This window comes from Ictalurus furcatus, chromosome 6 (genome assembly GCF_023375685.1).
Source record: "Ictalurus furcatus strain D&B chromosome 6, Billie_1.0, whole genome shotgun sequence".
NCBI classification, from domain to species: domain Eukaryota; kingdom Metazoa; phylum Chordata; class Actinopteri; order Siluriformes; family Ictaluridae; genus Ictalurus; species Ictalurus furcatus.
Window position 1 is genome coordinate 25,488,427 of NC_071260.1, and position 22,851 is coordinate 25,511,277.

Consider the following 22,851-nt stretch of genomic DNA (forward strand, 5'->3'; position numbering starts at 1 on the left):
TTTTCTTGAAAACAATTTGCGCCCCCCCCCCTCCGATCTCTCCGTCCCCCTGGTGAACCACTGCACTAGATGACTCATGTTGACTCTAGCCTTAAGGTGTGGACTCTTATCACGTGACCTTGCTGCCCCATAGTATTTAGCAAAGGTGAGTTTCTCTTCTTGTTAAACAGGTTTTAACTCAGCGCAAGAGCACAAAGTCAGTTAACACGCTGCGAGACCAGAACACCTTTACTGCTGAATAAAACAACTGGATGTGAGTAATATTTTTTAGTTCGGAATTCTTTCATATATTACCCCCCCCCCCCGCCCCCCCGAACAACATAAAAGATCTTCATTGATCAACAGTCTGATTATTTCTTCAAGGCAAGAGTGCATTCTCAGTCATGTCCAGAGATGCCAAGATCGTGGTGGTGGGTGCAGGATTTGCAGGTTTGGCTGCAGCAGCCTCTTTGGTCCAGGCTGGATTTCAGAATGTCAAGATCCTTGAGGCTAAAGAGCGAGTAGGAGGAAGAGTTTGCACTACTAAACCATTTACAGAGAACATTATTGAACTTGGTGCTAACTGGATCCATGGACAGAATGGGAATCCCCTCTACAAGTTAGCAAAAAAACATAAACTGCTAGCTGAAGAAGCTTTGATGGATGACTCGGAGAGTTCTCGAGACTACTTTTTTAAGGAGGGTGGAGCACCCTTGCCAGATGAACTTGCTGATGAGGTCACCTCTCGATTTGACAAACTCATCTCCAAGGCATTTGATGAAAAATTGCCACAAAAGTACAGAGCCCTTACTTTGGGAGATTACCTTGATGCGTCCTTTGCTGAATCTGCTTTAGCATCTTCAGAAGATGGATCAAGAATTTTTGAATGGTGCAAGAGAAATGAATGCACAGACGAAGCTACATCTTCTCTATATGAAGTGTCTGCATCTCAGGCTAGTGAATATATTACACCTGATGGGGAGTTCCATAATACCCTGGGTCCTGGGGGTTATCAAGCAATTTTAGATCTTATTCTGAAAGGTCTACCTTCAGGAACTATTCTGAGCAATACAGCAGTGAAGAGCATCGAGTGGGACTCCCAGGGGAACAAAGGCAAAGAAGAGAAGCATCCTGTAAGAGTGATCTGTGAAAATGATCAGATCATTCAAGCTGACCATGTGATTGTGACTGTATCTCTGGGGGTTTTAAAACAACAAGCAAGAACCATGTTTGAACCTGACCTACCAAAATCAAAGCTGGATGCTATTGAGAGACTCGGCTTTGGTACAGTGGACAAGATCTTCCTGTGTTTCAGTGAGCGATTTTGGCCAGAAGACTGTGAAGGAATCCAACTTGTTTGGGACGAGGGACCTGAAGATAAGGCAGTCTATAGCAGTCAAGACGAAGAAGATGACTGGGAAGAGACATGGTTTAAAAAGATTTCAGGCTTTGACGCTGTGGCCCGTCACCCTACAGTGCTCTGCGGCTGGATCACAGGCAGAGAGGCTCTTCATATGGAGACCCTGCAGGACAGTGAGGTTGGAGATATCTGTGTAAGGTAGTCTTCATGCTGTCCCATAAATACTTGGCTTATTTTGTTATTTGTGTAAAATTTTGAAAAAAGATCTGAAAACTATGTTTTTTTGTGTTTGAAAGATTACTCAGGTCTTTCACTGACTGGCCTGTTCCTGATGTGTCGAAAGTTCTGGTCACTAAGTGGGGTCATGATTCTAATGTCTATGGCTCCTATACATATATTCCCAAGGAGGTGAATGGCGTGAGAGAACAAAAAGCACTAGCAACACCTCTTCCTCCTCAGGGGAAAGCTTCACACAGTAAGGTATAAAACTTACTATTACTACTATTAGTACAATTACTATTAAAGCACTTTATAAAATACAAAACTGTTTAAAATTCCATGTACTGCCAGAATCGAGTTCTGTATCTTAGAATTTTGAAGTAGAAAAATGTTTTGAAAAGAAAACAGGTTTCAGATTTTGTGCACATACAGTCTGAGGTTGTAAATACACTATATTGCCAAACGTATGTGGACACCTGATCATCATACCCATATGTGGTCATTCCCAAACCATGGGCATTAACATGGAGCTGGTCCCGCTTTTGCTATTATAATAGGCTCCACTCTTTTGGGAAGGGTTTTTACATTTGACTAAGATTGCTTGAAGAACTGCTGTGGCATCAGTAAAGTTCTGAGTAGAAAACATTCTACTTGGAAACTAAAAAGTGTTTTTCCCCTCCAAGAGACATTACTGTAGCGTTCACAAAACATTTCGTGTTTCCTCCGGAAGGACAAACTGAAGAACCTAACTGAAAATCGTTTTTTGTAGTAGTGTGCTCTTCTGTTGACCTTTCTAGTAATCATACTCCAAAACACTTCAACACCCAAAGCAGTGTTCTGGCATATCTGAACAGAAATTCTAGTTGTAGATCAGATTAATCAGATCAGTAATCATATTACTAATTACTTTACTTTCACATTACGTTCAAAACCTTCAAAAATAAACTACAAAGTGAAACTCATAGTTCTTTCAGTAATTTTAGCAAGAGTCAATGTATGATGTGATGAGAAAAAGTGGGATTTATTATAAAACTTCTCGGGTGTTGTCACTGTTTGTAGGACTACCAGAATGATAAAATATCAAACTTTTCTAACTCGGCTAGTTTGGTGTCGTTAGCCAAGTGGAGGCACAGCTAAGCTATTATTGTATGGGTTTAGCTGCTACAGTGCCATGTAAAGTACATTATCTTTCCTTGTGCTCTGCTCATATCATGTTCATGTAAACTGGAACTCGTATAGACATTTACACAGCTTGTTTTCCTGCCCAGCATCACAGGATGTTAGTGTTTCAGTTTCAACCCCTTTAATGTTTAAAACAAAAAATCAGCGTATATCCACTTTTCCTCACACTGATTGTGAGCTAGCGTTTGGCAGAATTGAGAGCTGTCAGCCAATAAGACACGAGTATTTCCATGTATGTTTCCTGTAAACCTGTCTGATTGTTCGCTGAAGATATAAAATCTCAGGCGGTCTTCTTTTACTGACATTCAGTGTTTATGGTGTGACAAACCGCTCCAAGTGGAGGATTATTCAGGGCTAAAGAAAAAAGCTTCTGGGCAAAGCGTGATTTATTTTTTAAATGCATTTTACTTAATAATGTTTTCCTAACAATAAATTTGTAACGTAATTTTATTGACATCTGTAACTGTAAGCAAATTACATAAATTTAAAATGTAATGTGTTACATTACTGCATTATCAGAACAAGTAATTAAATTACAGTAATGTGTAGAGACATTTACGTTGATGGGTGGCCATACAGAGTGATCATTCTGTAATAACTTTCTTTTGTCTCTATACATAAAGAGACATTTGCATCGATGGGCAAACATGTTCACCTGATTTTGTAAATGTGAGAAATAACATCTGCAGGAAGCTCCCACTTTTTGTTTCTGTCCACAGTAACTGCTAACATCTACAAAATAAGACTACAATAAATAACATGTCTATTTAATGAGCGTAAAGGTAAATGTTTTATAAAAATGTTAATGAAATGAATGAAATTTGAAAAAAAATTGAGGTTGTTCAGTTTAGTTTTATACATGTTCTCATATTTTAGTTCGGTATTTAATGGACAGACATTCCATCTTTTTCTCCTCCGTCTTTTAGATAACAACAGCAATTGCTCCTCAGAATTCATGTTTGTAAGCGTTCTTATGGTTGTTCCGACAAACTACTTCTTCTCACACCTAATTCCTGAAGATTAATAGGACGATTACTCTTTTAGTCGCACCCGTTCTTTCAAAGAATATTATAATGGCGAGCGCGTCAAGTTTATACTTGTTGAGAGCTTATGCTCCTCGTCCCTTTGGGGAGGTGCACCTGCAGTCAGGTGGAAGCATAAACAAGGCGTAACGCATTACACCCAAGTTGTTACATGTTACACCCAACTCGTAAAGCGTTACACACAACTCGTTACATGTTACACCCAACTTGTAAAACGTTACACACAACTTGTTACATGTTACATCCAACTCGTGAAGCGTTGCACACAACTCGTTACATGTTACACCCAACTCGTGAAGCGTTACACACAACTCGTTACATGTTACACCCAACTCGTGAAGCGTGGCACACAACTCGTTACATGTTACACCCAGCTCGTAAAGCGTTACACACAACTCGTTACATGTTACACCCAACTCGTAAAATGTTACACACAACTCGTTACATGTTACACCCAACTCGTGAAGCGTTGCACACAACTCGTTACATGTTACACCCAACTCGTGAAGCGTTACACACAACTCGTTACATGTTACACCCAACTCGTGAAGTGTGGCACACAACTCGTTACATGTTACACCCAGCTCGTAAAGCGTTACACACAACTCGTTAAATGTTACACCCAACTCGTAAGCCTAACTCTGGTGGTCGGTGATCATTATCTAAGACAATAGTAAATACTAGCTCTGATAAAGAGCCAATAATTTACAACTTTCACACACAAAAAAAAGTGGGAGGGGAGACTTTTAATTCATTTATTGTGTTTTTGAAGCCTCTACAGGTGCTGTTTGCAGGTGAAGCCACTCATGAGAACTTCTACACCACCACCCATGGAGCCTATCTGTCAGGGGTCAGAGAAGCACAGAGACTCATTGACCACTACTCTCATTAAGCCATTAAGGTGTCTGTCCATTGAGAACATGATGTGTGTACTGCTTTTTGCTTTTTTTTTAATGTTGATCCATGAAAGTTTTATGACTAATAATTTGAGAGAATAATTGTAGAAATGTATTCTTAAGAAGAATAATTGTTGGTGCTGTGTATAGTTTGTAACAATTGAAAATGTTGTAATGAAAATGCAGATGATCCATTGGTTGTGCTTAGTTTTCAAAAATGCAGTGAAAAGATATAAGAAAGATCTTGGCCCAAAACAGGAAGCGTTCTAAAGGAAGTATTGTGGTGTATAAACTGACAGTTAATAGAAAGCCAAAATGAAACTGTATTTCACCAGATGGCGATGTTGTGCAATTCACCCTTACTTGTGATGACGCAGTATGAAAGTGAAGTTTCTAGTTGGTTAACAGCATGTAAGGTTCATAGTATGTAAGACCCTAAAATCACACAACCAATTTTCATTAAAAATATAAAATAAACAAGGCCTCAGCCAATAAGATTGGAAATCAAATAAAACAACAATCCAGTTAGTTGAACACTTAGTTACAGTGTAAGAGGTTTGGAAATAAATGTCAGGGTGGTAGATTTTCAAGAACTGGGCTGATGACTTATGGAAAAAAAAGATTAACAGTGTACCTATAATCAGTGCATTGAAGGGTGAGGTTACGAGTTACAGCAGTGTGCTGTTCACTAAGTTCTCTTTTCTAACAGTTAATCTCATGAAATGTTAGATGATTTATTAGTGAATATTATCAAGTGCTTTAAAGTAAATTCCTAGAGTACAGTGCTATAACATTACTATACAGTCATTATATCGGGTACTTTTTTTTTAAAACGTAACTTTTCCTCCAATGTTCTTTCAGACTGTCCTTATTAAACCTGCAATAAAATAATCATTATAAAATATAACAGCAAGACTCTGTTGACATCAGACATATTTTCCTGGCTTGATTGCTTTTCTTTTGCATACTATAACAAGGACATGGTACTCATGTTTATGACTTTAGCATATGTTTGCATGTCTTATTTAATTTACAAGTATAAAAAAACTAGGTACACTGCTCTAAAAATAATAGAACATGTAAAGGGCCAGTATGGGGTTTTCATTCCAGCCACATTTAAGACTAATAGTCATTTAAAGTCTACCTTATGTTATAAACAAAAAGTAAATAAAATAATACAGACTGCTGGGATTATATAGCTATACACTACATGCATACACATTCAATTAATATGAGGGTATGTAACTGGAAGGAAGGAAGGAAGTGACATCAAGTGTATGTGTAGGCCTATGTGCTAAATATCTATGTGTGCTTGTGTTAAAAATATCAAACACAGCTTGGAATAATTAATGACATGAGATCTTGACATATTAGTAAATTAGTATTAGTATTTTTATTGGCAGGTGTTAGGAAACATTGATATCCTTTAGTGTACATTATACATTTATTTGGCACAACAATCAATACAATCATATTCCATAGGTTCTTGGCCTTGAAATCTGTAAGGGACTGATGTGAAACTCCAGATTTATCCTATTTTTCAGCATAAATTCATGAATGTAAGAAAGACAGTACTGTGAAAAAGCTGCCTATCAACCAAATAGTTGTTAAATAGTCCATTCAGTTACTAGCCATTACTCGTACATCTTATTAAACAATCTATGTAAACGTCAAACTAGTCATAAAGCTTTATTAGTTTAAATTTTTCAAAAAAAGGAATTGTGTTTAAGTTAGTAAATTTTCTATATATGATACTTAAAAGAAAATGTATGTAAATAAACAGATTTATAATTTCACAATAGGGGCAGTCATAATGGTGAAGGATTCCTGTTGTCCCTCTTAAAACAGGCCCTTCTCTTTCTTCAGATTCTTCTGTTTCCACAAGGGCATGCAGTAGAAATCCATCCGTGAAAAACCCAAGACTAAAGCGAAGTCATCATCTGAGAGATATTCCTGAGGACAGAGACAAGATGGAGACCATCTCACTGTCAGAAGTTAGAACGGTTAAATTATTTTATTCCACAGCATTGTTGAATTCTCAAATCTGATGGGTTGAGCAGCTTTAAAGGCAAGTCACAGGTTGCGTTCCTTCTAATACGCTATTGTTTTCATCGTAATTCACAGGGACTTGTATGGCAGATGCTCCACATAAGCTAAGGCTAATATTAAAAGAATAAAATATGTGTTGTTACTTAACAGTGGAAAACAGTTAAACAAATCACTGATATGGTGAAGTTTTTTTTAAAGAGACATTTATTTAACATTTATGGAAGTGTCAGACCTAAAGGTGAGAGAGAAGAACTGGTGTCTGGTGACAGAATGACTGTTTAAAACATGCTGTTATAGGAAAAACATCAGGTGGTAATGAACTGGGACACATCACACCATCCCATTTCCCTATAACAGCATGCACTGTTGTGTTTTATTACTTACATAAAGTTTGTCTGATCTGAGAATGAAGAACACGAGCAGTAGGATTTTATTTAGTTATGGGTACTTCATGTAAATACCTCTCTTCTGGCAGGGTCGACGCCTTCAGGCAGGTCCTCTACTGAGCAGTTCACCAGCTTGGATTTCGGATGCTTTGGCAGTATAGTGGAGGACATGGGGACTTTTCCAGAATTCTCTGAGATGGTGTGAGAGTTGGTGAGGTCCTAAATTTACAACACACAGTCTGATGGTCACCAGAGCCGAATACTAGTCGAAACCTTCATTCACAAGTTTAATAATGAAAAACTACATTACAACCCACCACTGTAATCTTAATGATGTCTGTTGCATCTCCAAGCTCAGATTTCAGTTCCTCATAAGATTTTCCACTCTAAAAAAAGCAGAGCACCTTTCAGTTTGAGATTATTACTGCTGTGGGATACATCATGTATGGAAAAATGAATAGTAATCTTAGTGAGTGTTAAACTTATTAAAATGTGCATACGCTCCACATGTGAGGGTCCCAGGCAAGGAACCAGCCAGTGAAGGTAGGCGGCTCGAACCCCTGCTTGACCATGAGTACTGGTGTGTCTGGGTCACGTCCAGCAGGATGGCTTTTCAGGTACTCTTGTGCTGTAACCACAGATTCTTTCTTCTCTATGTCATTGGATCCTTTACCAATCCACAAGAATATCTGATGAATGGAGAAGTGCTTTCAGTTACAGCCTGATGACACACATTTATCACCCTATTAAATTTCAGCTATATTTTGGTTGCTTAGTTTGAAAGCTGAAAAATGTATACACTGAAATAATAATAATAAAAAAAGCACACCAAGCTTTTTTAGTGCAAAGGTTTTACTAAAATCAACCAAATTTATTTTCTACTTTTTTCAGCTATGTCAGAGGTAACAGACCAATTACTCATACTCATGACCTTGGGATAATAATGGCTGTTGTTACGTTCATGGTCTTTTATCTATCACTATCAATATACAGCATGAGCTTATATTCTATGATGATGTAGTTAGCTAGTTGTTAGATGTTTTTTGCATCTGGTGTAAAACCTACAAGCACAACATTTGTATGAAAAAGCCTTGATTTACACAGGATTATAAATCAGAAAATTCTGGTTAATTTCCTCCAGAAAGGAGCGAGACCACATACCTGGTCCCAGGTATCTAGCAGCATGATGTCATCCTCATCCAAGTCAGTCTGGTCAAAGTTTGTAATCTCAGTTGCAATGAATGTACCAGTCTGATTGGAGCACTCAAAGAGGCGGGGGCTAATCTGACTGGTTTCATCCTGCAGTCTAGTCATGAGAACAGAAAGCAGAGCTTAATTAAATTGACAGATTTTTAGGAATGCTGATATTTGTCTATTTTATGTCATTTCACCTTTTGCCACTGGCATACTGGGACTTTCCGCCAAGGTTCAACCAGAAATCAGCAGGTTCCTGACCCTCTGCTATGACGTGCTTCTCTCTCTTGGAAATGATGTCAGCCAGAGATTTCCCCATCTCTCTCTCATCCCCACTACAGCCCTAGAGGAAAATTGCATCCTGTGATTACACTTAGAGTTTACTATTCAGTCATCTTCAAGAACTGTTTTTTGGGTCATGGTGAATCAGGAGCCTATCCTAGGAACACTGGGTGCAAGGCAGGATACACCCAGGGTGGGATGGCAGGTCACTGCATCCACTGCACACTCCCATACACTAATTTACACTTAGGGTCAATTTGGCATTGGACCTAAGAATCAAATGGTGAAGCTGTGAGGCACAAACAGTAAATTCTTGACCATACAGACACTATGGACGTACCTGAAAGACTTTTTTTTTTTTTTGCCAGAGAGGATTGCTAGTGACCAGGGCTTAAAACATAACATCTCAAAGTAAGGTTCAACTTGACAGACACACTTACTACACTTATATCACAAAAATTTCAAACACCTAATGTTCTAACTTAAATGTTCCTTAGTGTTAGAAGTAATACACCGTTGTTGCTGATCTCGTTAAGTTGGAGTTGAGACAATGTTGGCATTGACACTGACCTTTCCATACCACAGGTAGCAACAGTTGGGGGTGCTGAGTACAAACACATCATTGGAGTTGAGTGAGGAAGAGCGAGCAGACACCTCAACTGCACGTGTGTTGAACTCATTTGTGCCATAAACCTGGAATAGTCTTGGTCCTGATGGACCATAAGAAGAGTCGTCTTTAGAACTGCCTTCCTATGAATCAATAGAGAGTAGAAGTCAATTAAGACTACATTTTATTAAGCCAGACTGGTGTCAGCCAGAGAGAGAGCGAGAGAGAGAGAGAGAAAATATATCAAATATATACATAAATATACAACATACTAATAAATATATAAAATATCTTAAAACCGAAACTGGATTTAGTGACACTAACCAGAAGGCTACAAAAGTTTTAATATTTAGTCACATCAAATAAAACAAACAAAAATATTTTGATACCGATTTGCCTTCATACCATTGCCACTGTAAATATTTTTTTGCCAACAATACCTTTGCTATTATTTGTTAATGATGATTATATAACAGTTAATATTGAATAGCAGCACTTGGCCTGCAGCCTTGTGCCTATAGTTGAATACTGATATTCAGTTCAACTGCACTCTTGATTGTGCAATATTGCTGAAATGTAACTGTTAAAATGAATATATTTTTAAGTGTTTTAGTGCAAATGCAGAGGAAAGTAGAGAGGCCACTGAGTTGAGTAACTAATACAGTTATAGTTACAGTGCAGAGGTTTGTATATCATATGGGGGAAAAGAATTCTATTGATTTTGCTTCACCGTTAGGACTTTCTCACTCATGTTTGCATCTGGAATTCTATTTTTTGTTCATATGTTGTAAATTAGAGGTGATTTTCCATTTCTCCCCAGAGATCATGAGCGATGCAAACATATACACTCAACTGTATTGTATTCAGTCATTTGTATTGTTTAATCAATATTATTGTATAATGAATCATTCAAAAATATTCAGTAAAAAAATGCCAATAAAAACTCAGCAAACATCCTATCACTTTGTAAGTAAGTAATCAATTTTGATGTGCAGGAGGGATTTATGCCCAGTTCATGTAAAAAAAACCAAAAAAAAAAACCAAAACAAACAAACAAACAAAAAAATTCAATTTAAAACAAAATGTAAAACTACGTAATATCATTTTTTTGGATTTTGTGAAGATACCACAGACAAATATAGTTGTTTATTTCGCCATCCTCTTAACCACACCTGTGGAGGTGCTGAGGCAAAATGAGTCATTCTGGTTTTGGAAGCCCCTAAAACTCTAGTCAGCTCTCATGCCCACCTCATAAATCACCATCTTGCCCTTGAAAATAGCCATAAGGTGCATGGGCTCCTTCCCCATAGGCACTCGAACTTGCACTGGTTCCCCATTATACTTCTGGTCCAGAATGACTGCTTGATATGCAGATGCTGTCAGTTCTGCCGTGCTTGCATGACGACCCTGAAACAATACAGTATGTAAACGGCTTGAACAAATATGACTGACCAGTGATTGTGAAAAGTGATATAATGAACTGTGAAAGGTATGGGATAACATGTGCACATACTTGCCAAACGTAAAGAATGTAGTGCATTTTGTTATTGACTTCATATTTGTAGAGGATGAGGTAGCAGTCACCACCATAGAAGTGGCCGAGCCACTTTCTCTCCACAGAGACTAGTTCATTGTCCTGTATTCTCCATACCTGAAAGAAGAAATGGACATCTACTTGCTCAAACTGCATCTGGGCTGATTTCTTAACAGCGCTTAACACACATCCACTTCTCCTTCTGATAATGGCACATGAATATAAACAGGATGGATGCCCTTGAATTTTAGAAAAATTATTTTAAAAGAAGATACAAGTACTGTTTTATAAGGTACGAGTACTGCTAGAGCTGATGCTGTTCCTCAAGATACAAGAAAAAACAATTATCTCTCTCTCTCTCTCTCTCTCTCTCTCTCTCTCTATATATATATACACACACACACACACACACACACACACACACACAGTAAAATCCCTTGTGTTGTATTAGGAACATTTGAATAGTGTTGAATTAACTCCCAAATATATATATATATATATATATATATATATATATATATATATATATATATATATATATATATATATATGGTATTCTTAGACCATTGCAGAGTACTGGATGGAGGCATCTGTTAACTGCTGTGAATATAAGTCTAATTGTAATTGTGACTATTGTGCACTCATGGTCTGGATTCACTATTAATTCCTGTAATTTCCAAATAAACATTGTAATCATTTAGAATGTTGAACAGAGCCTGTGCTTGATGGTTGTATAGTCTGTTGTATTGTGTTGTGTATAGTCTATTGTCTGACTGTTTGCACTGTTGTCTGCTGCTGGTTTATGTTAAATGTAGCATCGTGTCCTGGAGAAACTATATTTCATTCCATACTCAACATGTCTGCGATAAGAAGGTATAACAATAAAGATGACTTTGACTTTTTGACTTGAACAGTTAATAACTATACAACTTTCATGTGCTGAAACCCCCAAACTTCATCATCACTGATTTTGACTTTGGTTCCAAAGAAGTGATGTTCACTATTTCACTCTATCATAATATTTGCTTCCAACTTTACATTTTTATAGTGAGCATTAAATTCAAATACAGCTCTGTAGGGAAAATGCAGTATTTTGGAAGGCCTAGTTTCTAGCGCTTGATGGTTATTAGATCATCTATAGACTACCAACTCATCCTTAGTCATGTCACAATTTTAAATTCAGTTCATGTGGACTTTATCAATTGTCTTCCTTTTAGAAATATATAACATAGAAATAATTGTGTGTCAGATTCTGGATTTATGTTTAGTAGCCACATATAAGTTGTTGTAATATTTTATGTCTAATATTTTAATTCTTTGTATTTAGAAGTCAAGTGAAGTAATATTTACATCGACTTGTGAAGACATAAGTAGTCCACAAAAATCACATGGTAAGAAAAGATACAGGACACTTGCACCTTGAAAATAATGAAATGCCATTTTGGTATTAAAAATCCAGAATGAGTTGAAAATATGTATGTTACATACACAACTGTGTTTTGCTCCACTAATGTCAGTGCAGGTACATTAATTTTTAACCACAAAAATAGAAAATATGATAGAACCACAGCAAATTGGCAATATACCAATCTGATGGTCTATAGATGTTTTTTGTTTGTAGAGTGTCTAAAGTTGACGATCCAAATACAGTATAACCCAATAATTTGTGACTGATTACGCAAATTACACAGATTAAGTCTGGACAACTGTAATCTAAATAACAATGATAAAGGTTATCTTTTATTGAAGATCTAGCTGGTTATATTTTTTAGTGGTTACTAACCTCGGCTTCACCAGACCCATCATCCACCATTTTCTGCTGAGCTGCTATATCAGGCCTGGCATGCATTGATGTGGCATCAAACTTTATCTGTTCAACCTTGGCTACAGAGAAAAATTTAAATGCATCTAGAACATTTTGGATATATTTGTACACTAGGTATCATTTTCTGTTAAATAATTAAGCTGTGCTTTGCTTACCTATTTTGCCTACAGTATGTGCTGTGCCCAGTCCAGTAGTTTGTCCCTTCACTGTCCATTTCTGGAAGAGCTGCTTGAACACTGCAGACTCTGAGCCATCATTTACTGTCTCCACGTAAGTGGATAGGGGATAACCTTTGGCCTTTTTGTATGCCTGAATGTGTAAGGATGTAAGAAAATACTATATATGTTTTTGCATATTGTGGGATTGTATTTATGAGGTCTGTGGAAAATTATTTTAAAAATAAAATTTGAAATTGCAGAACTAGCAAACTCACTATGTGAGTCAATTTAAGTACTGAAAGTTCAGTCCCTTTTAAGGGCATGATGCTGAGATGTGTCTCTTACCTCAGCTTTCTGTAGTGATTCTGACCTCTCCCTTTTGGATGACTTCCGGCCCTTCCAGATAAAGATACGTATTCCACCCTGATCCAGCAAATAGCAGTCCTGTCAAAGAGATTAGATATGTATTTAATGTAATATGATATAAGCTCGGTAATGAATGACCATATCTATACTATGTGAATATTGTCGTGGGTGGAAGTTGCTTATCTATTATTCAGTCAGCCTTGTGGATCTCCGTTATGACTTTGCAACATATTTATGGTGCTAACACTTGCATGGAGATACAAGTACATCACTATGTATTTAATGTGAATGTGCTTATTCCTTTTGTCTAGATTTGCTTCCCTGTCTCACTTCTTAATTTGCCACTCTTTTTCACTGAAGACCACGGAGTTCAACTTTGACTATAACTATCACAACACTGCCTTGAAGGAGAAGTACGTTTGTTTCAATTCCTTCCCTTTGAAAATGATCTTGGGAGACGATCTGTCTTTTGTAACTTTACAATGATCCTGTCATTGATTAAGGTATGGCTCTTATCTTTCTGCTCATTACTTTATGACCCTTGGAGACCTAGAAAATGCATGTGCATCTTCATAGGGTTTGACTTTTATGCAGTGTTACAGTCATTTATATCAGCATGGCCTTTGCACTGGGTTGTTCTCTCTCCCTGAGTTCGTGAAGTATTGTACTGTTGGCTAATCAGGCAGTAAGTTGTTGTAAGTCGTTACAATTTGTAATCCAATCCTTAAAAACTACACCAAAAACAAAATAAAACCAAAACACAGCTACACTATGGTAAAGTGGTTTCTCTTCAACAAGTTTGTGCATCTAGAATTATACTGTGAAATGTTCTAAACACACAGGGCCCTATTTTTAACAAAGGCTAGGGCATTGTCTTGAGCACATGAAATTGCTTCATACCTTGCTCACTTCCTGTTACATGAGGAGTGTTGGCACAGAGCAATGTGAGGCCCATGAAAATATAGCACAAAAAGACAGCGCAAGGCAAGGTTTATTTTTTCAATGACTTTGCTAATAGAAATACTAGAACCACAGCTATTTTTAATATCTAATTCCTGTAGTGCAATCTGATACTGGGCCCTATTTTTATGATCTTCATGCAAGTGCAGGTGATAACCTGGCAACAACAGCTGGGGTGTGGCGGGGTAGGGGGGGTTACTGTGAATTAGAATACATAAGAATGACAGAGGAGTGGTCATGAAGAGGAATCATGTTACTGTGATACCCAATCAAATTAGCTCCTCACAATCACTTAAAAAGAAGAGTGTGTGTGCTGTATTTCTTTTTTTACATTTTAGAATTCACAATTATATTTTAGTGATGGAAACCACCATGTCTGACTTACAACAAATGTCCTTCCTGGTTTTTTTTTGGTTTATTTTAGCCATTTTGTTGGTGCTCACATATCTGTGATCCTGTACAACATAGTGTTTATAATGGTTCATTCCTCATAACTATTATGGTAATACACTTGGTGAGTCTGGGTTTTAATTAATTAATTAATGTTTGAAATACAGACTAATTCCTAGATTTATGTTTACGTATAAGTTGTCCTAACATTTTATATCTAATAATCCAGTCATTTGTATTTAGTAATTGGGTGAAGTAGCCTACTTATATTGAGCTAGGGAAACATAATTAGTTCACAATCAGATTGTAAGAAAAGGTACAGTACTTTCACTCCCCTGAAATTATTCAAATACCATTTTGTTCTGGCTTGGACATTCAGGTGACACCATCCATCCATTTTCTGTACTGCTTGTACTACACAGGGTCGCAGGGAACCTGGAGCCTATCCCAGGGGACTTGGGGCACGAGACAACCTGGACGGGGTGCCAACCCATCGTAGGGCACAATCACACACACACACACACACACTACAGACAATTTGGAAATGCCAATCAGCCTACAATGCATGTTTTTGGACTGGAGGATGAAACCAGAGAAAACCCCGAAGCACGGGAGAGAACATGTCAACTCTGCGCACACAGGGCGGAGGTGTGAATTGACCTCCCAATGCTGTAGGTGTGAAGCAACCGTGCTAACCACTTAGCCACCATGCCCCAATTGAAGTAAAACATATGCAGTGTATTTAAAAAGACAGCATTATTATCAAGTCCAAACAAGCTGAAGCCGGTCACTTTTACATACAGAATATTGCATTTTGTATATTTTATTCTTATTGTACTTATTTCATGCTATTGTGTGTGTGTGTGTGTGTGTGTGTGTGTGTGTGCATGTGTGTATGTTTTGTATATCTTTCATCTTGTATTATGTCAGCGATTTAAGCATTTCAGTGTACATATGTCTTGACTTACTGTGCAAATGATAAATAAACTTTAACTTTTGAACTTGCAGTGTGAAACCAAACCTTTTCAGTCCATATAGCTCCTTTTAAGCTCTTTAAACTCTTTTACCATTTTAACACACTTTTAATAATGTTTTTTGGTTTGTTGTGTTAGTTAGTAACTTACGTCAGGATTCAGCAAGTCTTGTGTTAGGGGCTTCACAGCTACTTCCTGTACCACCAGATTGCCTTCAGCATCTGAAATGCTGCCCAACACAAATGCACAATTTAGTGCTCATATAGTACAGGCATTAACGAGTGGTTGCTTTGGAATCAAGAATAATAACTATGTAGTTTTATAGTTAGTGAACCTTTAAAAGGATATTTGTAAATAGATTTGTATGTAAAATGCAATTTTAACAATCTTACTGAAATAGTTTGATGCTGGACTTCAGTTTTTCATCCACCACCTCATCTGCAATGGCTTCTTTAATGTTCCTTTTTTCACCCAAGGTCTGTTTCATCAGTTTCATGGCCTCCTCAGAAGAGCTCTCATTATCTCCCTCCACCACTGTTACCTGTGCTCGACCGCCTCTCTCTCGGTCACGGATATCTTTCGCCAAATTCATTCCCTACATGTAAATAAGCAGTTAATTCTCTATCACTGTCTCACCAGAGATTGAAAAGGCTTTACTTGATTTGCACTCTTCATATTCTTTCTGTTTATACTGTTTAAATCTACTATATATAGCTAACACACCTGCTTGCTGAGCTAATAGTAATTGTTTACCTTTAGCCTTTCTAGCCGATTGCTATGCGGGCCATTCCACTGGATAATGAGGTTCCCCAGGTCCAATAGGAACACATCGCCTTTATTAAAGCTGTTCCAGCTCATATCCACCTGAGCACAGAGCAAAACAGCTTTGCACAGAATGTCCTCCATTTATTTTTAATATCTGTTAGATGACTGTTGGATTAAACAGAGTATTAAATATAATTATGGGTATGTTTTTAGCATTCATTCTTCACCCCATTGTTTCCCTTATTTTTAAAATCACTCTTCTTTGTGGCCTATTCTTCTTTATGTATGTAAATAAGTGAAAACAGTGTTAAAAAAAAGGCATATGTGAATCCTCAAGACATTCTGATTTGACCAGAAAATCTTACTGTATAGAAAATTTCACTAATACTGCATGCTGTATCATATGTGTGTATATTTGACTACAGCATGATCTTTCCTTATATGATCATAAGCTCATGGATTGCTTATGTGTATTAAAGCTAGTCAAAGTTTAGATTTTTTTTTTAGACACTAGGAATGAAGGGTTCAGACTTGTAGCAGCTCTTCTAACATTTACATATTTGAAATGATCACTCCTCTGGTGAAATACCACACAAACCTTTCACTTCCTGTGTCATGATGGAGTATGAAATTTATCTCACCTCCCCTGCAACCACATTCTTCTTGCCCTTGACATGCAGCAGTCTGCGGACATTGTATGTGTTGGTTTCTACTTGCTTCATCCCCGAAGCTACTCCACCCTTCTTATAACTGTGGGAAAGAGGATGTAGTGTGTCTTAATGTGGTTATTTTATCTTTGTCACAGTGATGTAAATGCAGAATTCACTCTTCATCTTAGATCATCCCACAAAAAAGTATTGATTGTGGTCTACTTCTTGAAACAGTAGTGGTCATCTTGTCTCTGACTGTTTTCCGTAAGAGCTGGACGATCTACAACTTCTCTTTTTCTCACTCCACCCCCCCCCCCCCAATTCAGGTCTTACAAAGCACATCAAACTGACTTTCTCTTTCTGACTGGAGAGCAATAAATGAAAACTCAGCATTGACAGAATTGAACGGAGGTATTTCTGGACCTTCCAGTCACCAGCACCAGTCATCCCAATTCCTCCAATTACAATTCATCAGCTGCTAGATCCTGCAGATTTCATCTTTTTAATAACTGAAGAATATTACTTTCTGATCTATGGAGATTCTACCTTAAATTCGAACACAAAGTTTAGTCATCTCCAGATTGGATTACTGCACCTGTCTACTTCCTAGTATCCCTTCAAATGCTACAGTACATTTTGTCAAATTAAAAAATTTCCTTGCATTCTAGTCAGGACTCTTCACTGGATTATCCAAATGTGTTGATTCAGAACTACGCACCCACTCACTCTCTGAGTGCTAATCTGTGAAAGGCCTTACATGATGCCTTGTTTGAAATAGCCTTGGAATTTGGGGCTCTCATAGCCCTGGGTCTCCCGATGTTGCACTGCGACGCCCCCCAGGTGGTCATCCATCATGGTAGTGTAAATGGCTGCAGCCCCTTGCTCATCCACGGAAGTCGCCTTGCCCAGCCAGTAGTGAATGTCATAGGTGAAGGTGCTGCTGGTCTTTTGCGTCTGATTGAAGACATGTCACAGTCAGCACTCTGTTTGAAATTCTGTACTGAGTGCATTTTTTTTTAAAGGTTTTTAGTAGTGATTAATCATATTCATTACTTAGCTGATATCTTGCAGTAAATACATACATGTAGTATTAAATAGCTGTCGCCCTCATAAAACTGTCCATATGTTTTAGGTGGGCAAGGCACCAGCTCCATTTTCTGTCCATGATAAAACAGAGATCTGATAAGTGATGTGTTAAAGGTGACAAAAAAACATGAACATGAACATTTCTCTAGCTCGAATATTAAACTCAAACGACTAAGCAGACTTCTGTGTTCAAACCTCACCTCTACTCTCCATAACTGCAGTCCTGGTGTGGTTTTATTGAGGACTTTTTTAACGTCGGTCTTTGTTTGGACTTGTGGCATGATGCCAGCTGCAGAATCAGGGACCTGAGATAGGAGATGAGAAAATCATTACACTGATAAGAAATCTTTTTTTTTAAGAAATGGAAGTTCCACAAAATAAGATAATCAACCGAGTATATAAGGCTGACATTTTACTGTAGCAGTTTTCAACTGCTTGTACACGAGGCCTTTCTCACTCCTCACAATGACAATCTTGCTTCCACTGGGTGTTATAATAAACAAACCACTGTCTTTGCAGAGATTCCGTGGGTGTTCTCTGTGCCAGTGCATGTAGGTTTCCTCCCACCTCACAAAAACTTGACACTAGATCGATGGTCTAAGATAAATTGCCCCTAGGTGTGAATGAGTGTGTGAATGTGTGTGTGCGTGGTGCTCTGCAACAGACTTACATTTCATTCAAGGTGTATTCACGCCTGAAAGTGAGAGACAATGCTGTAGCATGGAAAAACTGAAAATGTTACCAATTCAGCACCATTTCGGTGAGTTAAATAATTATAAACTTTCATTTTACAGAGATTAAGTCAGTTGTGTTTTTTATATAGAACTTTTTATTTGTCTATAACTGTTTGTATCATGTGTGCACATGATGTTGGCATTGATTAAAACAGTGCCTTTCTGACGTGATTTTATTTATATACCATTTTAAACAATAGACATAGTCACAAAGCAGCTTTACAGCAATCCAGATGTAGACGTAGATCCCTATTGAACAAGCCAGAGGCGACACTGGCAAGAAAACTCTATCTTCTTCTGGGTGACATTGCATAGTGGGACTACAAGTCATTACAGTACACTTGTGTCGAAGCATAAAGGAAAACAATACTGAGTGTTTTGAAAGAATGTTCAGTATGAGCATATTGTAAACAGGAGACTTAAGATGAGTACAGGAGAGTCTTTATGATTACAGCAGCAGTTCCAAGGCACAAGTCTAGACTATTCAGCTTAGAGTATTTGCTGAAGCACGGGTGAATCTTGGGTTTCATATTCTGTGACGTTTCAGTATTTATGGTCTCGAAGGTGAATGATCAGCTACAGCAGGAGGGCAAAAGTGCAGCGACTCAAAGCAAAAGACTTTAATCGTAGTATTAATCATCATGTATTTGACAGTTGTAATTTTATAAAAGTTATTTCCAAATTACAGCACAGTTACTCCTTTGTGAGTCACAGGCACAAAAATATGTACGACTGGGCTGACCATGGAAATACCCTTTTAACTTCTGCATTTCAATCATTGCTTTTCTGCAGCTGTTTATCTGTAATCATGATTGATGTAAAGGATGAGCAATGGTCATATGTGTGTGTGTCATGATAATTGTGTAATGATAAATATAAAAATAGTATATATGTAAATAGTGTTTCTGAAATGTAGTGCCCTTTAAAAAAACCACAGTTTGTGAACCTCTTTCACAGGAACTAAAGTTGATGATGAACTGAAAGCTGTAAAGTGTTACCACAGTGTTTGTTTAGTGCATCCCTTGTGTGTGCACACACTACCCAGCTGTTTCAATATGCTGTGGCTCATATATTTAGTAATAGTTAATTTAATTGAGCTCACACTGTATCTCTTGTTCAGTCTCACATCCGCTCTCAACCGCCCTCAGGCCTCAAAACCACAAGCAACGCCTAATCTTTTCCCTAATGTTCTCTGTTTTTGTTTATGGAACCTTTGAGACAGTTGAGTTGATAATGTTTGAATTTGAATCAGTCTAAATTTCCACTGTATAATAGACCTACAGTAACTGTTCCTTCTGTCAGTGTTAGTCAGAAGCTTACAAGAGACAGCTGTCCAATGCTGTATTGGGCATGTCTAACCTCCAGGTTTAAAAGTCCGAGGATGGCATCATCATGTAATAACATCTAGTTATATTATTTTCTATTTGATGAGATTATATAGTCCAAAAGACAAAATCTAATCTAAAATGATATAATCAAGCATAAGGATGATGCTAATTTAGACTTAAGTAAATGCTTATTCACTATGAAAGTGTCAAAGCCTTTCAGTCAAGCTAAACTAAACCATCACTGACTGTGTTTTAGAGAATTGATATTTGGGTAGCATAAATTCCATCTGTACTCTAGGAACGCAAGAACAAAGAGGTCATGTCAAGCTTTAGAATTATGATAATTTTTATGGTTTAATTGCCCTACACACCATTTGTATACTACCCTGGCTGCAGTGACTTATTAGTGAGCTGATCTTATGGTTGCATTGGAAATCCCTCTCTAATGTGGGCGGGACCGAGCTGCTGATGAAATGACAGATGAACTTACTGACTTCAGCTTGACAGCCTTCCTACTTAAGAAATACTTCAAACAACGCAATGTCATTCCATCAAACATATTGCGTAATTTGTCATGGTGTTAAATGGTATTTGTGTAGTTCTATCAGGATACTTTGTTTGGAGCTTGATGTGATCTGGTTTGATTGCCGCCTAGTTGTAATTCTGCCGCCTCCATCTTGTAGTCCAATCTTTCTCAACTGGACTCTAAATAAGCTCTAAACTTGGGTTTTTCCTAAATAAACACCATTAGATTCTGTTGATGTCCAAGTCCTTATGTACAAGAGTTAGATATTAGGTCTTTAAGATACAGTCAATCTATTTTTTCTTCATTTGTGATTATATGCAGACTTTGTAACAACTGCAGCATAGTCACACCCTTAACAAATGGCGTTCAAAAACTGTCAGTGCTGACAACAGGATTGTTTTATTCGTCACCACAACAAAATGTAGATTAATATAATAATTTCAGCACAATGCTCAGTCGGCACAGCCACATATTTCTTACAAAACATAGTTCTGAGGCATTTTCTATGGATGTAAGCTTGTTATCATTATTTTATGATTGCAATACTGCGTAAGCGCTGATGCGACCTTTTGCAGCCTTAAACAAACTGGAAATAACTTTTAAAATTTACTGCAGTTTTCCTGAACAAATACCTGAATAGACATGCAGGATATGTATTCCAGTAATTTGGCATACATTTACATCAGATACTTATGTACTCATGCACATATCTATAGCTGATTTGAGTGATCATTAAGCTAACTAGAAATGATTAGAAATGCATCTTTTGGAGAGCACCACAGAAGTGAACTCACCTGCAAAGAGATACTTACCTAGAAAGAGACAGACAGCAGAGAAGTGCTACAGGATTGAACAGATGGCGTCGGAGTGGCCGTAATGCTCGCTCCCTAGTTTACAGCCCCTGTACTTTGCCTCTCGGCCTTGCTGTCTTTTTCCAACCACTCAGGGTGATGCTTGCCTTTTATGGTGAGTGCAAGGGATCTGCATACAGGTGTGTGTGTGTGTATATTTATTGACAGGCATTACCTAGGAACTTTATAGCCTCTACTGTAATTGTAGTTAGCAATAGAGGAATTAAAGCATTTTTCCCCTTTAAAAAAAGTTTGTTCAGATCCAGGATTCGATATTGATAAACAACTAAATATTATGTTTAGAAAACTGTGCGATCTTGCTGTCTTTGTTTGATGTAGTTTTGAATAAGATGCTACGAAGCACCAATAATGGATTTCTTAGCTGTAACAATTATCAATCTCAGGCCCAACAGTGAAGGCAAAAAAAAAACAACAACAACAACAAAGAACCAACCCCCCCCAACACAAACAAACAAACAAACAAAACCCCAATCCCCTACTACACGATTTCTGAACTTGACAGTGAACCTTATCATGTGACTGATTGTTTTACATTTGCCATCCATCAAGGTTTCTTCAGGGTATGATTAGTATTAACAACTATTCTTATTAGCAATGTCTGTACACTATAGTGCATGAATGCACTGGAAAACATATTATGTTATTCAGGTATTATAATCTGTTCAGCACTATTCTAAATGTCAGTAAGTGATCACTCATTCCACATAATTAAAACTCTGAATATAACTTTGCAATCAAAATAATTGTACAGGAAAACCCAACAACACAAATGCACTCACATGCCATGTCAAATCTGCATCTGATATTGTGATATCAGAATTCTTACAATTCCTTTTCAAATTGTCTACAAAGTTTGCTTAGATCTATTTAACTTGATTTCAGTCATTCATATTACCATGCCAATGCCTTGAATTATATGCTTTGCAAAAAAACCCTGCATTTTCTTAAACCTCAGGAATTAACTCAGTAATTACACTTTTTTGTTGTTTTTGCAGAATTGTTATGCATGGTTCAGGCTTCAGATGGGAAAACAGTTGGTCTAAAATGGACTGCTCGTGTGTTTGTGAGATGTACAGTGATGCAGTGTGTTTGCCTCAGCTTTTGTTCTGCACAACTCATGCAGCAACGTGAACATGACAATACTGGATCCCTTGTGAATGACACTGTTCGCGAGAGGTGCTTTGGGAAACATATTGAGAGTAACTTTTCGGATTTAGAACTTGCAAGCTATTCAGCAGCCTCTGACCTTACCACACACTGATGTTGGGCACAAAAGCTTATAATGATGACCTGATAACTAATCACACCTACACAGACTTCCTTTGTTGTTCTAAAAGACTACCTAAAGAAATTGCTTACTGTACCAAAAATGCTAATCCAATTTTTTTAGCTACAATTTAAAAAAAAAAATTGATATGAGAATAATTTTCCTACCTGATTCTGGGACAGTGAATGTGTGTATGTGTGTGTCCTTGGCAGCAGAGTC

The 22,851-nt window shown here is 37.5% G+C and overlaps 2 protein-coding genes across 6 annotated transcripts; one reads left to right on the forward strand and one right to left on the reverse strand.

The window, feature by feature from the left end:
• On the forward strand, positions 1 to 7,669 carry LOC128609034 (spermine oxidase-like). Of its 5 annotated transcripts, none has more exons than XR_008386153.1 (6): positions 2 to 253; positions 364 to 1,537; positions 1,636 to 1,819; positions 4,556 to 4,684; positions 6,546 to 6,673; positions 7,204 to 7,669. XR_008386153.1 is itself a non-coding variant. In XM_053627335.1 (4 exons), the coding sequence occupies exons 2-4, from the start codon at positions 384 to 386 to the stop codon at positions 4,673 to 4,675; spliced, it is 1,458 nt and encodes a 485-aa protein (XP_053483310.1). In that variant the 5' UTR covers positions 3 to 253; positions 364 to 383; the 3' UTR covers positions 4,676 to 5,717. The 5 variants fall into 5 exon arrangements, 3 of the variants coding, with proteins under 3 accessions (XP_053483312.1, XP_053483310.1, XP_053483311.1); XR_008386152.1 differs by having other exon boundaries at positions 3 to 253; positions 4,556 to 4,708; XM_053627335.1 differs by lacking the exons at positions 6,546 to 6,673; positions 7,204 to 7,669 and having other exon boundaries at positions 3 to 253; positions 4,556 to 5,717.
• vil1 (villin 1) lies at positions 6,308 to 22,207 on the reverse strand. Its single transcript, XM_053627332.1, has 20 exons — positions 21,306 to 22,207; positions 18,106 to 18,210; positions 17,902 to 17,976; positions 17,577 to 17,773; positions 16,811 to 16,919; positions 16,158 to 16,268; positions 15,797 to 15,999; positions 15,555 to 15,633; positions 13,060 to 13,158; positions 12,712 to 12,865; positions 12,515 to 12,615; positions 10,711 to 10,848; positions 10,446 to 10,604; positions 9,161 to 9,340; positions 8,506 to 8,651; positions 8,276 to 8,420; positions 7,615 to 7,803; positions 7,432 to 7,500; positions 7,190 to 7,333; positions 6,308 to 6,632 (listed from the first exon to the last, which is right to left on the reverse strand). Exons 2-20 carry the CDS (start codon positions 18,184 to 18,186, stop codon positions 6,519 to 6,521), a joined length of 2,493 nt encoding a protein of 830 aa, XP_053483307.1. The 5' UTR covers positions 18,187 to 18,210; positions 21,306 to 22,207; the 3' UTR covers positions 6,308 to 6,518.
• Positions 22,208 to 22,851: the final 644 nt, after the last annotated feature.

What these genes read in the sequence shown, in the direction of transcription:
- LOC128609034 (XM_053627335.1), top strand. Translation starts at nt 384, where the DNA reads ATGTCCAGAGATGCCAAGATCGTGGTGGTGGGTGCAGGATTTGCAGGT. An exon ending in GTTGGAGATATCTGTGTAAG is followed by an intron (nt 1,538 to 1,635) that starts GTAGTCTTCATG and finishes TGTGTTTGAAAG; the next exon opens with ATTACTCAGGTCTTTCACTG. An exon ending in GGAAAGCTTCACACAGTAAG is followed by an intron (nt 1,820 to 4,555) that starts GTATAAAACTTA and finishes GTGTTTTTGAAG; the next exon opens with CCTCTACAGGTGCTGTTTGC.
- vil1 (XM_053627332.1), bottom strand. Translation starts at nt 18,186, where the DNA reads ATGCCACAAGTCCAAACAAAGACCGACGTTAAAAAAGTCCTCAATAAA. An exon ending in AATCACTACAGAAAGCTGAG is followed by an intron (nt 12,866 to 13,059) that starts GTAAGAGACACA and finishes TTACACATTCAG; the next exon opens with GCATACAAAAAGGCCAAAGG. An exon ending in GGGACCCTCACATGTGGAGC is followed by an intron (nt 7,501 to 7,614) that starts GTATGCACATTT and finishes TGCTTTTTTTAG; the next exon opens with AGTGGAAAATCTTATGAGGA.